The following is a 16,655-nucleotide window of genomic DNA, read 5'->3' as shown; positions in this document are numbered from 1 at the left end:
CTCTGGGATCGGAGATAAAAGCTCCGCTTTTCATACTATAAATCCTCGGCTTCCCAATGTGTTCTGTTAAACTATTATAGTCACAGGAGAAAGAGGGAAAGCTGCACTTTGATTTGAGGCGCTCTAATGTTCATGTCAGAACTGGGGAAGTCATCGCTAGGCCTTTACTCACACGGCAGCTCACTATTAAATGACAGAGAGAGATGAAGAGAGAGGAAGAGGGAGATTTGTTATCTTAAATCAGTCAGGGGCTTGAGACAATGGAGACTTTTATTGACCTTTATGGAGATTTATGGGAACAGCTCTTTTTGTCTGCTACTTAGGGCAATGCCATTTACTGTAAGAAATATTCCCCATTCCTCCGCACATAGGCAAATGCACACACCCAATCATGAACACACATCCGTGTGCACGCACACGCCTGCAAACACACACACACACACACACATAGACACACTCACAGGCACAGACGCACACACACAAGCATACACTATTTGTCACCGTTACATCATTACTCATCCAAATAACCTCAGTACATGTGAGTGATTCCTGGCTTTGGTTTAAACGCAGCCCTCTCTCCTTCCTCTGTCTCAGCCCTTCATTGTCAGTGGCACTGTGGAGGGAAACCTAATCTGTGAACATGTGTTTCTGTCCTCCTCACTTCGTAGTGTATGAAACATGGTGTCCAAGCTGATGCGAAAACTCTCACATCACTCTGACACCGAGCGTGGGCTTCCCTTGGCCCGGCATGTACACGCGTCAAAACGTGGAGGAACAAACGACGTGTCCGTCGCGATCCCTGATGACGCCATGTTAGATGCTGGGTCATTTAAAAAAAAAAAAAAAAAACCTGTTGTCTTCCATGGAGCGACACTCCCATGTGCCAGGTCTGGGGTGCTATCAAAACACAGTCCAACAACCATGAGGTCAACAACACGTCATGGCAGACACAGTCAAATAAACACACATGGAAAGACTGGAGGCCTACGCTGGATGAGATAGTGGGTGAATACAGACACAGACTTCACCGTAATGGGGTGCGTGAGGGCAGACATGTTGAGTGAAATGTGAGCTGGGTCTTTGGTGCTCTGGGGCGATGTCAGACAGGCCGGTGGCACCAGCCATCTCGGCTCCGCCGAGTCCCCAAATGCATTTTGGCTCTTCAAAATGTCTAACAATGCCTTCGGATGGCTTCACGTTTACTGCAATCACACGGAGAACGCGTATAAATGGACCCTCGTTTGGTATTGATGACTTCAGAATTGGACGTTTTCTGTTAGCTCCGAGTTCATGAGTAGTGACACGATTCTTATGCATGTTTTATTTATTTCTTTTAGATGGCGGGGCCCATGGACATCCATTTTGCAGTACATGGTAAGAAATCGTATTACTTTACGCAAACTTCAAAAAAAAAATTTTTTTTTTAGTAATTTAGGAATATATTGAAGGAACATGCCTTTTCTTTTCTTTACTCCCCCCCCCCTTTCTCCCCAATTGTATCCGGCCAATTACCCCACTCTTCCGAGCTGTCCCGGTCGCTGCTCCACCCCCTCTGCCAATTCCAGGAGGGCTGCAGACTACCACATGCCTCCTCCGATACATGTGGATTCGCCAGCCGCTTCTTTTCACCTGACAGAGAGGAGTTTCACCAGGGGGAAGTAGCGCGTGGGAGGATCACGCTATTCCCCCCAGTTCCCCCTCCCCCCCGAAAAGGAACCCCGACCGACCAGAGGAGGCGCTAGTGCAGCGACCCGGACAGACCAGGACACATACCCACATCCGGCTTCCCACCCGTAGACACGGCCGATTGTGTCTGTAGGGACGCCAGAACAAGCCGCAGGTAACACGGGGATTCGAACCGCGATCCCCGTATTGGTAAGACAGCCACGCCACCCGGACGCCCAGGAACACGTCTGCAGCGAATTCGGGGGGCAGCCCGGCCGTTAACCAGTCGACTAAAGGGTCCGACCCGTCAGCCGGGTCTGCTTATTCGTGTACGTAGCGAATTAGGGGGGCAACCCAGGAGCACCGCCACAGCCGGGACGCGAACCAATGTCTCCCGCTCCGCAAGCGACAACGTTAATCAGTCGACTAAGGGGTCCGACCGTGCTTATTCGTGTACGTTACATTACCCTCCCTCCCTCCAGGAAGCGCGTATCCCACTTCTGACAACAATATAGCGAATTTGGGGGCCTCTCGGGAGCACCGCCACAACCGGGACGCGAACCCGTGTCCACCACACCGCAAGCGACAACGTTAACCAGTCGACTAAAGGGTCCGACCCGTTAGCCAAGGGCTACTGAGCCAATTCACCCAAATGTAGCGAATTCGGGGCAGCCGGAAACCACCACAGCCGGGGCGCGAACCCGGGTCTCCCGCACCACGGGCGTCTACGCTAACCAGTCGACTAAAGGGTCCGACCCGTTAGCCAAGGGCTACCGAGCCTATTCATCTGTGATCGTTACACGTCTTTTCCTCTGTCTTTACATGCATTATACAGTTAATGTTATGCAGTTAACTCATTAGACTTCGTAGCAACATGTTCTCATAACCATCACTCGACTGCCGATCACTGTAATGTTTATGAAATAATGCAAATTCTTTTAACATCTCACAACAGCACATATTTTAGATGCACCCACTTCCAAACGTTTTCACATATCGTCACCACCTTCTTAAACTAATGGCCTAAGTCATATTTTCAAGTTTTTCAAAAAACGGAATAAACTGAAACAAAATTTGTCAGTTTATTCTGTTTTTGTTTTTTTTTAAACTTGAAAATATGACTTAGGCCATTATTTTAAGAAGGTGACGATATGAGATTAAAGCTGTGTCCCAAATGCATAGTACATACCGTGTTTCAAACTTGTAGTGTGTGAACCCCAAAATTCCAACATGCGTCCCAAATCTGCTTGTTTACGGAGTGTGCTGGTGAAGGACACTATTGTCCCACAATGCAACGCGTTTTGGAAACGGAGGAGTTCCAATATTTTGAGAAGGGAAATGACGATCCACAGCCAAACGATTATGCTAAAGCCTGCGCGGCTAACAAGAGGAAGCTGGAGCACACGAATCCGCTGTCGACCTGTCAGCAGCATCCCTGCCATCTCAGAGGAGAAGGGTAAAAAGAATAATTCACGAGAAAAGGCAAACAAACATTTTAATAAACGTTGTTTTAACAAATTTTATTTATAAATTGCAAGATTAAACAACATCAATCAACCAATCAACACCGACATATACAGACACGTATGCCAGGGGTTATGAGGTAAATGAAATATAAAATTGGCGGATTCTCCTTTGTTCTTCCGGCACACGCGTTGCATCATTTCCTGTTAGCGCAAAATAGTTAGAAGTTCATATCGGACATGCTGTCAGAGTAATATACTATTGAGATCAGTGCATAGTAGACATAGGGGATGTAGTGCATCGTATGGATTTGGGGCACAGATTAAATGTCTGTGAGAGAAGCCAGGTTCACGAGGCATCTAGAAACAGGAAGACTGTTACCCAGTGGGTTGATAAGTAAGGGCAGCCTTCAACATTAACAAGAGAGGGGAAACGGGGATACATTTGCACTCACTTAGAACCTCTCACCTGTCAAGGCCACGGTGTTCCCATTACAGCCTCTCTCTCAACGTCATCCACGAAGCCCCCCCATCCCTTCACTCAAGAGGGACGCTATGGGGCACGGCTTCGGTTGTGTTAAACATGGATGGTTGGGCTTGACGGCTTTTGGATGGGAAATCCAAGCGGGTCTCTCTCCCTCGCTCGCTCACCTACTCAGTCACATGCCACTTAAGTCCACCTTAGCTCAGAGGACATCATGTCCCCATATTTACGTACTTACTTACTTACTTACCGTGGAGCCCACAGCCTTTGAGCTGCCCCCGTCATTCCAGGGTCCTAATTAGGAAGACAGACAGAGTGAGAGAAAGACATAAAGAGAGACTGGAAAATGTTGGCTCCTTCCTGTTGGCCTGAGTGAGTGCCATTACCTCTGCTTGACCTTCCCTGCCACCTCCTCCCCCCTGTCACTCCCCACCTCAGCTGTAAAAAAAAAAAAGAAAAAAAAAGAAGAAAGAAATAAAGAAAGAAAACCTGCTCTGCCCAGCCATCAAAGTGATCACTGTGGAAAGGCAGGAAGTCTGAAGGTTAGGTGACCTGATTTGGACGAGTGGAGGATTTGTTTTGGAACGTCATCAAGCAGGAGCCTGTTGAATCCCTTGGAGACTCGCTCGCCACAAGCAGGACTTCTCCAGAGCACCCCCCCCCACACACACACACACATACGCACGCACACACACGCATGCACGCACACACGCCCATTGTGACATCTGACTAAGTCATTTGGCCTCCCACTGTAGCAGAACACTGGGGTTTAATTGGGGCTCTTGATGTTTCAGTGCACATTGGATTCAAGCCTGTTGACATCACTTATCTCGGACTCTTCTTTGCATCCGAGCATTCAACTGCTCCCAAGTGTCCTAAGAGCGGTAAAAAAAAAAAGAAAGAAAGAAAAAAATGCACTCGCACAGTAAAAGAATGCCAAAATCAAAATCAGCTATAATGGCCCCTAGGTGAGAAAAACAATCGGTGATTGACATCTACTGCTCTGCAGCGCTGTCACATACATGATGAAAGGTGTCAGCTCTGTTGACACAACTGTGCGCTCAGGAGCAGGCCTCAGTGAGGAGAGGGATGCTTTTCCTCCTTCAGACCGAGTCGAGGTGTCTACAAATGGGACTCAACGGCACAAATTCTAGACACATATTTCTGACAAACTTAGAGTCTAATTTCCTGCAGACAGCTCCATTTCAGCAGTCGTTCGCTTGCAGTCATTACTCTTTTGAAAGATCACTCAGTTTTCTTTTCAAAGGAAGCACAAGTTGAGTTGAATTTTTTTTTTTTAATATAAAATGTAGCATTATCAAGAATCTGGGAACTGACACAATCTGCCTCATATACATTATTTGATGTACGGTAAGAAGAGAACAATATTTCTGCAGTCTGTAAGCCTCCGATGTTGATCAATAATGCATGTGGCATAAGACATGGACTTATTAAACAAATAAAATAACTGGCGAATAAGGACTCTTATGTAAATCTAAAATGAATACAAACATACATTAGTGGCAAAGCAATGAAAAAAACCCCACAGGTGATTGCAACAGGACTGACTTGTGCAGAACGATTAGCAAAGCTGGAACATGAACAGTTGTATCAGGTGTGTGAGACGGGTAAAGGAAATTAAAAAAAGGGCGTCTTTGTGCAGACGGACCTGAGCTGGAGACGCAGCTAACAGACGTGTGTGAGAGAATATGAATGGGGAAACAATGGAGATCACAGAAATCCGAATCAGTTCATCTGGACATGATGTCTCTTATGCGTCATAAAGGTCGTGTCCAGATGAACCGATTCAACTTTCTGTGATCGTACCTGGATTATTGAGCATGCATCAAGACAGAAACAGTGGAGAGTTTGTTGAAATTTGAAAAAGGGGGATAAAGGAGCATAAAATATTTCTTTCCCTCATGTTTTCCCCACATATTAATGGGATACGTTAGCAGTGTGTTAGCACGTACACACCAAGTCTTCCCCTGACGAAGAGGGCGGCACATTCAGTCTACTAGCAGCATAAAACCTATTTTAGTCTGTAAGGGCTCGACAGAGGTACGGGGGCTGTTTTCGAAACCATTAAACCACAGATCAATATTAAGTAGCACCTTAACGCAAGATAAACTCAAGTAAATGAATGGATGAAAATGGATATGGATGAGAGTTAAGTTTTCCCAGTAACTATTAACTACTAACATCGATATAACATGATGCCTTCTAGCATTTCACTGAGTTATAAATCCGGCGGCGTCTCGTGGACCCTCATGTGGAGGCCGTTTTTGTGAGAACATAAATAAAGACTCCACCCTAATTGAAACATAATTGAGAACATTTTCTTCTGACGCGCGGCCAAAAAATGTCTACTTCTGGGACTCTAAATGGCAAAGCTGTTATGCCGGGCGCCTTCATATGAATGGTGGCGACTTTTCGAATGGCTCCTAAATGGAATATAAAACACCTAAGCAAAATGGCCCTCTATGTGATTTGTAGGGGGAAAACTGGACAGGGCGACAAATTCAAAACACCGACTCCGTCAGGAGGTGCTTCCGATGTCAAAAAGGGTCAGCAAGGTGCAGCTTGGATTGTGGTGCTCTACAGACCATGGTCGAGATACGCTCATAAAAAGGTATGCAAAACAACAGAAAACATTCAAATATATTAATTTTTCTTAAATAAAATTACACCCGTTGCCCTTTTGCAAGAGTGTACCTGATGATGTTTTATTTGGAAACGGGAGTTAACAGTCCATGGAAGCATTTCAGAACGGGTTATTTTAAGACTGGCGGCAAATGTTTTTTCCTCCTCTCGCCTCCCCAGTTGTCCACATAGGCTGTGCTGTTTATAGACATATGTATGTAAACTGGCCACCTAGAAGGAAAGTAATGTCTATCCCTTTGGGTTCTAAATATTTCTAATTATGACTAATTACAAACACACTATATTGGAAGGAAGTCGTATGCTGGCACGCCATTGGTTGGTTGGGCTTGAGGATGTGTTGACAACTCTGCTGGGGATGTGAACTGGACTGGGGTTACAGGCTCCACACATAAGCTCCGGTTCGGACCAGAGGTTCAAACCGTGGCCAAGGTTTTAACTCAAACCTAGAAGCGGATATGTGCCCCAGACACAGACTAGAGCCAAGAACATATATTGACAGAAACCCTTTGCCTCGACCCAGTGTCACTATAGAGTTTGGAAAAATAGGAGCCCGTTACGCCTTCATATTAAATCCAGCCCCATGCTCAAAACTTAATCCATCCTATTCCAGGGAATGGCCAAGGTTCAGCTAGATGCAGCCCCGGCACGGTGATGATGCGGTCCGGTGCTGTCCTGTTATTCCCCAGTTATGCCCCATCACCAGCCACAGCGGACAAATAAATGATAAAAACTTTGCATACTTGTGCCAAAGCCCTTCCCTTTGCTCTATTTTCAGTCCCCTGTTTGTCGGGGGGGTCTCATGAGTGTGTCCAGCTGATGGGGACCCAGTGCGTCTCACTCTCCACCTTCTTCAGTGCCAGCCGAAGCTCGCTGAAGGCCGCCGTCAGGTCGTCGTTGACGATGACCTTCTCAAACAGGTGGCCATACTGGCTCTCCATTTGCAGGGCGGCGTTCACCATCTCCTGGAAGTCCTCCTCCTGGGGTGTGGAGCGGAGTTGGTGGTCAGAATAGAGAGGGAGGTGGAGGGTGAAAGGGAGATGAGGAGGAAAGGGATACAAGGAGAAAGAAAATGGCAGTTGAGAGGCAAAAGAGTGAATTTTGGCGAACGAGCATGTTTCCATCTGTATCTTTTCTGACAGAGAGCACTTTCTTTCGAAAACAAGAGAGGAGATACAGTAAATCCTCATACTGCAAACACAAATTACATGGCCATAAACACGCAAATAAACAGAGGACTGTGCAGAGCCCTTTATAACCTCCCAAACACATGGTACCCACACATGAACCCTGCTTCAGACCACACACTAAAACCTCTCCATACACAGGTCTGACCTCAAGGAATTTTCATAATTTCCTCCATGGAATACAGACGGCTATCTAATTCACAAGGAAAATAAAATATGCTCAAAATAAGCATAAGACAAAACATAACCATAATTGAAAAAAAAGACAAGACACGTAAAACATACTTAATTGATACATGCCACTCATACATGCATGCCCATGTGCATGTGTGATGGGGCAATGACAGATTGTGGACAAGGCCACTTAAATACTGGACATGGGAGCTTACTCCATGTGAATCTGCTGTGCAGCGTCTTGTGGACTCCTGTAAATCAAACTGCTGCTGGAGAGGCGGTTACAGCAATAGGCATACAAGTACATGGTAGCTCTTCCTTAGGCCTGCGGTTGGAGACCCAAAGTGGGTTACAATTGCCTCCTTCTGAAGGCAAGAATACTGTATTTCAATGTATTTCCATCAGGATGACACTGGACAACACCCGCGTGCATCCCAAAAACACTCATCTTTACGATCCATTTAAACTTCTATTGAGTCATTTTGCTCAAACAAATGAATGAAAAAGTGTACCAACGGGAGTCGGCTTTTAAGAGGCATTTTCTATCAAATAGTGGTTTGCCTTATCTTGCCTTGTTTCATGATAGACGATTTTAGAAAATTCCTTATTTTCTAGATAGATAGATAGATTTAAAGACTGAGTATGTGACCAAATTACCTGTTAAAATAAACATTTTTCCAGTGTAATCTTAGCTACTGTATGCAGAGATTGGTCAGTGGCCAGATCTCTCCACGGTGGTCCTTTTGGGACATTCTGGTTGAGGCTGGTTCTGCTGTGTGGGTCCTGGTTGCACACTGCAGTGCTAAAGTGGCTGTACTGATTTAGCTGGTGTTTTCACTGGGAACACTTAACTTTAGATCTCCGGATAGATATGGTTTTATATTGACTCACTCTGCCAAACACACAATTATAAATATGCACAAATGCACATTTATGTGCTGAAACTCAAGCACGCATGCAAACACACACGCACACACACAGTATACATACACAAACACACACACACACAAACACACACATTTGTTTGTGTGTGGGTGTGCACGGGTGGGTGCACAGAGTGTGTTCCCATAAACACAGCCTCATTAAAATGTAAAACTCTTAAACAACTTGCTTTTTAGAGACATTCCTCCCAGGCCAGGAGTTACTTCAGAATGTTTCTGGTGGTTTTCTACTTCATATTGGATTAGTTGCACGGCTAAATATAAACACTCTCTTGCTGCGACACTTCCTGAAAAGTCTTGTCGCATTTCGGCCCGGCTGCCTAGTATGTATCTACCTTGCAGTCAGTAACCAAAAACCCACCCACACCATCTCACGGTCTATTGTCTTTTGTGAGAGGACATGATGGTTTTATCAGCCTGTGTCTCGCAGGAGGGGAAGAAGAGGAAGGGATGAGATTAAAAGGGGACTTAGGGAGGAGGGCAAAGGGTTTGTTGGTCTGGGGAGGAAGGTGCTCCATCAGAGGCCAATATTCCCTGTCATCTGGACCGAGGCCTGCAGGACTCCCCTTTAGTGCTCAGCTTGACGACAATGAACAGATGACCACTATGTCTTCTGGCCGGAGCCAGGAAGACAACCTCAGACCTGTCCTGTGAACAGCCTGCAGACTGTGGACTGTTTTGTGCGTGCCGTTTCCATGTCCACAGGCAAGTGGCTGTACCTCAGTGTACATTTCTGGTTAGACTATGCCATTTGAAAGAGTATTATTTACTGTGGGAAGCCTGTTGCAGGGCAGCAAGCTAGGGAGAAAGATGAGAATGGAATCAGAGAAGGGAACGAAAACCAGAAAAGAGTAGCAGAAGTAAGGTGAAATAAGGAGGAAATGGATGTGAATACATCCATCCATTATCCAAACCGCTTATCCTGCTCTCAGGGTCGCAGGGATGCTGGAGCCTATCCCAGCAGTCATTGGGCGGCAGGTGGGGAGACACCCTGGACAAGCCGCCAGGCCGTCACAGGGCCGGATGTGAATATAACTGAAGGTAAATGACACAGATGGGGAGCAGAGCTAGTCGGAACGAGACGGTATTTACTGGAAACAGAAACCGAGATACAGGGGTGTCCAGGTGACATGGCGGTCTATTCCGCTGCCTACCAACATGGGGATCGCTGGTTCGAATGCCTGTGTTACCTCTGGCTTGGTCGGGCGTCCCTACAGACACAATTGGCCGTGTCTGCAGGTGGAAAGCCGGATGTGGGTATGTGTCCTGGTTGCTGCACTAGCGCCTCCTCTGGTCGATCGGGGCACCTGTTCGGGGGGGGGGACTGGGAGGAATAGCGTGATCCTCCCACGTGCTATGTCTCCCTGGCGAAACTCCTCACTGTCGGGTGAAAAGAAGTGGTTGGCGACTCCACATGTATCGGAGGAGACACGTGGTAGTCTGCAGCCCTCCCTGGATCGGCAGAGGGGGTGAAGCAGCGACTGGGAGGCTCGGAAGAGTGGGGTAATTGGCCAAGTACAATTGGGAGAAAAACGGGGGGGGGGGGGGGGGGGGGATCCACAAAAAAAAAACGAGATACAGTGACAAGTCTCGTGCAAAGACAGAAATACTGACCGAGAGGCCATACCGTACATATTTAAGAGGAGGAGTGTGCTCGCCTCAGGTATCATCTCCCAAAGCTCTTGCCAATAGCAGGAACCTAGATCCTCTCTACCGAGCCAGGTGCTCAATGGAAAGGAAAAAAAAAAAAGAGACTTTTATTGATCCTAATAAAACGCACCTGTCCTTTGTATCAGAATGACACACGTGTTGAAAAAAAAATGAACAGATTTGGTTCAGCGAGAGGTCCTCAGTTTTGTCATTTTTGTGGAGAGGCAACCCTGTTTTGCACTCCAAACCTACCATTGCTTGGTATTTTCTGTGGCTACCACATTACAAATCCATAATATATTACATCAGCCTTTTGTTGATTGATTTTACAGTAAGCCTCCACTCCTTTTGAAAGGCCATTCTGAAAAAACTCCAACTAAAACAATAGGCCCGAAGTCAGACCGCTCTGCTAAAACAATGAGAAGACTGTTCTTCAGCCCTTATCATTAAAACAGACCTCTCGCTCTGAAAGAATTACAGCTGGTGCTGGATATAATATGTCTAAAACATTTCGGCAAACAAGGGACTCTCTTTCACCTCCCTCAACAGCACAGATCTGGTGGCGAAAGCTCTGTCAATATGCATGAACTTTTACACAGCGCCGAATTGGTTAGCTGGCTCGGGAAAGACAGACCAAAATAAAAATGGCCCTGTCAGAGTTACACAGAGGTGCATTGTGTTGAGAGGACTCACTCTGAGATATCTAAATAATTTCATAAGTAATTGGTGTGTGCGTCACTTCTTCTTCTTCTTTTTTTTTGCGTTGGAAATATGTCTCAACAGTTTCCCCAAATTCCGAAATTTTCTTCGACTCATCTTAAGAGCAAATGAGGACTTGAGACCTTACTGAAACGAGAATGAGTGTCCTCCTTCAATGCGTCCCTCTACCTGAATGTTTAGACAGACGCTTGCCGTTTCCGTGTAAACACATGAGTCGACTTTCCAGCCATGTCCTGGTCTTAATGGTTTAACAGCCGGGTATGATCTCTGCCCGCCGTGACAGGCACAGAAGCACACAGACGGAGCCGAATGAATGATGATTCGAGTTGGAGCTGACCTCCATGTGCCAATCCCTGCATGTCTCCTGCTCCTCCCCAAGTGTGACAGTGTGCACGTGTACCTGTGTGTGTGTGTGTGTGTGTGTGTGTGTGTGTGTGTGTGCATGTGTACCTGTGTGTGTGTGCACGTGTACATGTGTGTGTGTGTGTGTGCGCACAGTTAGCACCTCAGTGTGTATGATTGAACCAATAAGGACACACAGGGGAATGACTTGGACAAAACCCAGAAAGCAGAGCCAAAGACAGCAGGAGTCCATGACAGTGCTGGAAATACACCTGCAGACTACACTCCCCCCAACACACACACACACACACACACACACACACACACACACACACACACACACACACACACACACACACACACACACACACTCACACACCTCCCCCTTGCTTTTGCCACTCCACACAGCTGACCCGTGACATTGCCTTGCTGTGAGGGTTGAGCTCGAGTCTCCATCTCCTTGACAGGCCTGTCTCTTTCCCCTTCCCTCTCTGCCCCTCTTTTCCTTTTGTTGCTCTTGTCTTCTCGCCTCATGACATCCCATCATGCTATCCCCAGCGTGTTGGTGACCCAGGACTTGGCCTGAACGGCCCCATGGTGAGAGAGAGTGAGAGAGAGAGATGTGAGCGAGCAAACACTGGGCCCCAATGGGGCTGGGAAAACCATCATCTGCACCTCCGCACACAGACCAACACCCCCCGACCCCCCGCGCCATCCCAGCGGTAACGCATACAGGCTAATTGGTTTCGTCTGTGTCCCCGGTGGGCTGGTAGAAAGGTGTGCAGAGAATGACCTCATCACACACACGCATACACACACACACACACACACACACACACACACACACAGATAGAATTTCTGTTATTTCTCGCTATACTAACCTGGTAGGAGTGAAACCACGTGTTTCGATAGCACTATCTTGGCATCTGATCTCAACTGTATTTGTGATCCATGTCCTTTGTGTCAAGGCAAAGACCTTCCTTTACTTCTTAAAAGGTCAGTATGCACTGTGTAGGGTCATGACGTTTCTGTTTAAACTACTAACTGTTTGAAAAAAAAAAAAGGAGGGGGGGCAGCCCAGAAGGGACTAGATTGTGGGATCCAGGTTAGGGTTAATCCCTTCTGAATTGAGATATCATTACAACAGTCGTCTGATACTGAGCTCATGTTTGAGGCTCATCTACAAAACTAACTACCGGCTCTGTGGTCGAATATCTGACATGAGGATATAATACAGAAACTGTGCCAATGCAAATTCCTTTAAGATGCTTAAAATATAACAGACATGGTGATTCTTATCAGATCTGGGTCAAATAATACTTGCACATAATCCTTACCAGAACACCTAATGGTGTTACTGTATATCACCACAGCCAGAGAATTTTCCCTTTAAGGACTCAAATAAATGATTTAGTATATATATATATATATATATATATCTCCATTATTCAAACCGCTTATCCTGCTATCCTGCTCTCAGGGTCATGGGGGATGCTGGAGCCTATCCCAGCATCATTGGGCGGCAGGCAGGGAGACACTCTGGACAGGTCATCACAGGGCCGTAGATATATATATATATATATATATATATATATATATATATATATATATATATATATATATATATATATATATATATATATCCCTAACTTATCATAACGCCTTGTGTGACGAAGCCCACCCACTTGCAACTTGAAGCAGAAAAAACAAAAAAGCTCAAGGATAATATAAAGGCTACTAATCTCTCTTGATCCTGGTCTGACTGTAATTCTGAATTTGATTTAAGTTTGAGATCCTTATCCTTTGGAAAAGTGGTCTTACCGTGAATGGCTTGGCAGTCCCTTTGTCATCCTTTCCTGAGATGACTTTAGCACTCTTCCTGGTCTCCCTCAATCTTTCGATCGTCGGAGGCTTCACAAACACAACGTAGGGTTTGAACTCTGTGGTTCGGAGATGCTTTAGTATCTGAATTGAGACAAAAGAGATGAGAAAAGGGATATCCATGTATGTAAAGTTGGACTATGCTTGCAAGTACTTATAAACACGTTAGTGTGTGTGTTTGCCACGTAGTATGAAGACACAAACCAGTATCAACGGCCTGTCTCAAGTGAATGCAGCATCACCACAGTGCAAGTAGGAGGGGATCATAAATACATTCATCTAGGCTACAGCTCTAGTGATGACAGCATGACAACAGTGTCAGGTTCGACATATGGCACACAGCATGGGTTAGTATGTGTGCAGAATTTCACTGTTTATGTGTATACTGAAACTCAGTGTGCATTGCCTGTGTACAGAACATGTCTGTATGTGTGTGTGCATCTTCAAACACAGCCCCAAACCGCAGAGGAAGAGCGAGCAGAATGCTTAGTGGGGGTGTCGAGCCTTGCGGGCCTACTCTGGGTACTAGTGGTACCACATTTGGCCCCACGCTGTGTAAGGGGATCCAAACCCAATGCTGATAGGAAGACAGGAAGGCTCGGGGAGACGGAGCAGAAGAACCGCTGGCAGACATATCTGTCTCCATCAGGGAGAGCACGCAAGGCTACTTTCAGCGCCAGCTCACCAAGTCGGCATGTGAGCAGACAACATCCCTCGGCAAACAACATGCTACTGACACCACTGCTGAACTGATCCATAAGTTAGTTGGAAAATGGCCCAGGACGGGGCTCATAGTGGAAGTGCTGGGGATAGGTTTTGGCTAAACACAAAAACAAAAATGTACCTTCAATGTAAATATGCCTAGTAATAATGTTCACAAACAGCATATGCACGCACACACACACACACACACACACACACACACACACACACACACACACACTAGCCAAGGGCTCCAGGGTTAACTCTCATTGCTACTCAGACCAGAGCGGTTTGACAACAGGCCAAGGTAATCTATATAATGGTGTATTTGTGCCTGTGTGTCATTATCCACTGAGCAAAAACAAACAGAGGAGAGCCTATGGGGCTTAGGCTGGATGATACGAGGCTGGCCCTGGATAATAGGAATCAAGCTCCAGGGTTTTGTTGGGGCTCAGCGACATGCTGGTCACTTGTGTAGGGTTGATCACCACCACCCAAGACACATAAGCCAAAGAGGAAATCTTCAAATATAGGAAATTAGCCGTAATTGCTCCCTAAAAATGCCCCTCTAAAATCCACTTTGGTAACCTAGTAAGGAGCCAAGGCCTCAGAGAAGCCAACAGCTTCTCGAAGAGAGAGATCTGCTCTCGAGATAGGTAGTGTAGGGACGGAGGTGCCAAAGGACTAAAAATACTGGGGAAGTGGAGGATGGAGGGGAAGGGTGTGTCATGGACTTGTGTTACTCACATGGGGCTGGACGTCCAATAGGCACACTTTGTTCTTGGAGAGGACGGAGCGCACTGAGTCCAGACTCGTCCCATAGTAGTTCCCTTTGTACTCGCCATGCTCAATGAACCTGATCAAGAGGTAAGAGGAGAAAGAGGAAGGGTACAAGAGAGTGAGAGAAGGGGAGGGGACAGAGACGGCCAATGAAAGTAACTCACTGCGGCAACAAAAAAAGTTTAGAGAGAAAACCACTCTGCAACTGTAATAATAATCATTTAAGGTGACATGACACATGTACTGTCTGTGTCCACATACTCCTGAGATTCCTTTTTGGAAAAATGACACATAAACACAATACAGATGCACAGGAATGGGAAAAGGGGGGGTACTTTCAACTGCTGACAGATCGGAAGATAGCATTCTTAAGCAAAATGCAAAAACCAGACACTGGATTTTATATGATCTCCTGTGTTACCCTTTCAATCAGTCACACCTGTTTGCTCCAGAGCTTCCAAAAATCTCCATATGGCAAGCCTCCTTTCTTAAGCTGCGGGTTTAAGCCCAGCAAGTAAGTGGATGTGAGCAAACAAATAATTTTCCACCAGATAATCTTCTTTCCTTCACACAAATCAATTGCCATGAAAAAGCCACTGGTGTATTTTTAGCAGAAACCAAGATGGAAGAAAAGCAGCGGAACAACATGGAAAGAATGCTAACCTAACAAGAGGAGGCCGTGTTTCGCCCAGTCTGCTCATGATGATTGTCAGACCAATGACTGCCTCAAAGTGACTGACTAATAGAAATATTTTATGGTAATTGCCCATGTAACAAAGTTTTACTGGGTTTCATAAAAAAAAGGCAGGCTTTTTAATAAGCCTCATAATTGGCCATCAGAACTTCTTTAAGGGCATACAGTAGTTTGTGTTAAAAGAAAAAAACACATCTTGCAGCATACTGCAGTGTTTGTCATCACGGAGAGGGTATATAGATTTTGGAGCGACAACAGAAAGGCGTGCCAGTGGAGATTTGGCTGTATCGAGCATGTGCTGTAAGGACGCTTGCCATTTTTAACATAAAACAGGACTTCCCTTGGGAAAGTTGTTCATGCTACACGCACACTGTTGTGGGCCCCGATTCCTCGGTGGCTTTTTATTTAGCCTTTCTGCACATAGCGTATTGTTTCTGCTGCGTGCAACGAGGCATAACGCAAACAAGGTCATCTCACTCCTCAACTCTTTGCTGCCTTGTAATTTCAGCGTGGAAGGTCCCACGCATTGTGCCCACATCACAGCTCTGCCACTCACCCCTCCAACTCCCTGAAAAACATTGCATGCCTTGACCCACACCACAACAGGGCCTAAATATACACCCCTTCCTCCACTTTGACGCTCTAGACACATTCAGGAACACAGGCTTCCTATTGTGTTGTATATGTGTGCATGTATGTGTGTGTGCACATGCATGCGTGCACATGTGTGTGCGTGCATGTGAGAGTTAAATATTCTGCTTGTGTGCCCAAAGTTGTTTTTATCCTTTCTGCTTGTGTGAGACTGGATGAAAAGGCATCCATCACTCATGTCACTATTACAATTTGCGTCTCAATCGGGTGGCTGCAAATGTTACAACAGGTCACAGTTTGGCTGTCAAAGGCGGCTTCGGCAGCTAGATTCAGTGGGAGTAGCTGAGGGGAGAAGGAAGTGGAGACAGGAGACCTTGAGGCCAGTGTCTGGAGATCTTTTCCCAACACAGGGCCTGGCCCTGTCAACACCAACTCACACTCAGTTACACAGATGGATGTCTGTAGCACACAGAGGAGAGGACCGAGGCTCTTTTATAGTGGTAGGATATATCACTCAGTCTGCTGCTTTCATTGGTATGATGCCTCTTGTGGCTCAAAGCAGGGACACAACCGGTTCAGACTAATCCCACAAGCGTGAGAGGCGTCAAATCTCAAGTACGCTTAATAAAACGGAACATTGTCCACAAAGCTTCACGTTGTTTTAAATTCAGCAAATATCTTTCTTATTATGAATACCTGGTCAAGCTGCACATTGTTTGA

At 46.1% G+C, this 16,655-nt stretch overlaps 1 protein-coding gene across 1 annotated transcript in view; it reads right to left on the bottom strand.

Annotated features, from left to right (window-relative positions):
* Positions 1 to 4,908: 4,908 nt before the first annotated feature.
* mpp7a (MAGUK p55 scaffold protein 7a) overlaps positions 4,909 to 16,655 on the bottom strand; it is a 148,833-nt gene continuing 137,086 nt past the window's right edge. Inside the window, exons 18-20 of the mRNA XM_056299186.1 lie at positions 14,618 to 14,726; positions 13,109 to 13,252; positions 4,909 to 7,253 (exon numbers count right to left, since the gene is read on the bottom strand). Coding sequence (XP_056155161.1) covers positions 7,074 to 7,253; positions 13,109 to 13,252; positions 14,618 to 14,726 — 433 coding nt within the window. The 3' untranslated portion in view covers positions 4,909 to 7,073. The remainder of the gene's footprint in view (positions 7,254 to 13,108; positions 13,253 to 14,617; positions 14,727 to 16,655) is intronic.

The sequence above is a fragment of the Lampris incognitus genome, chromosome 19 (assembly GCF_029633865.1).
Source record: "Lampris incognitus isolate fLamInc1 chromosome 19, fLamInc1.hap2, whole genome shotgun sequence".
Taxonomy (NCBI): Eukaryota; Metazoa; Chordata; class Actinopteri; order Lampriformes; family Lampridae; genus Lampris; species Lampris incognitus.
This window is presented reverse-complemented; position numbering and strand designations above follow the sequence as displayed.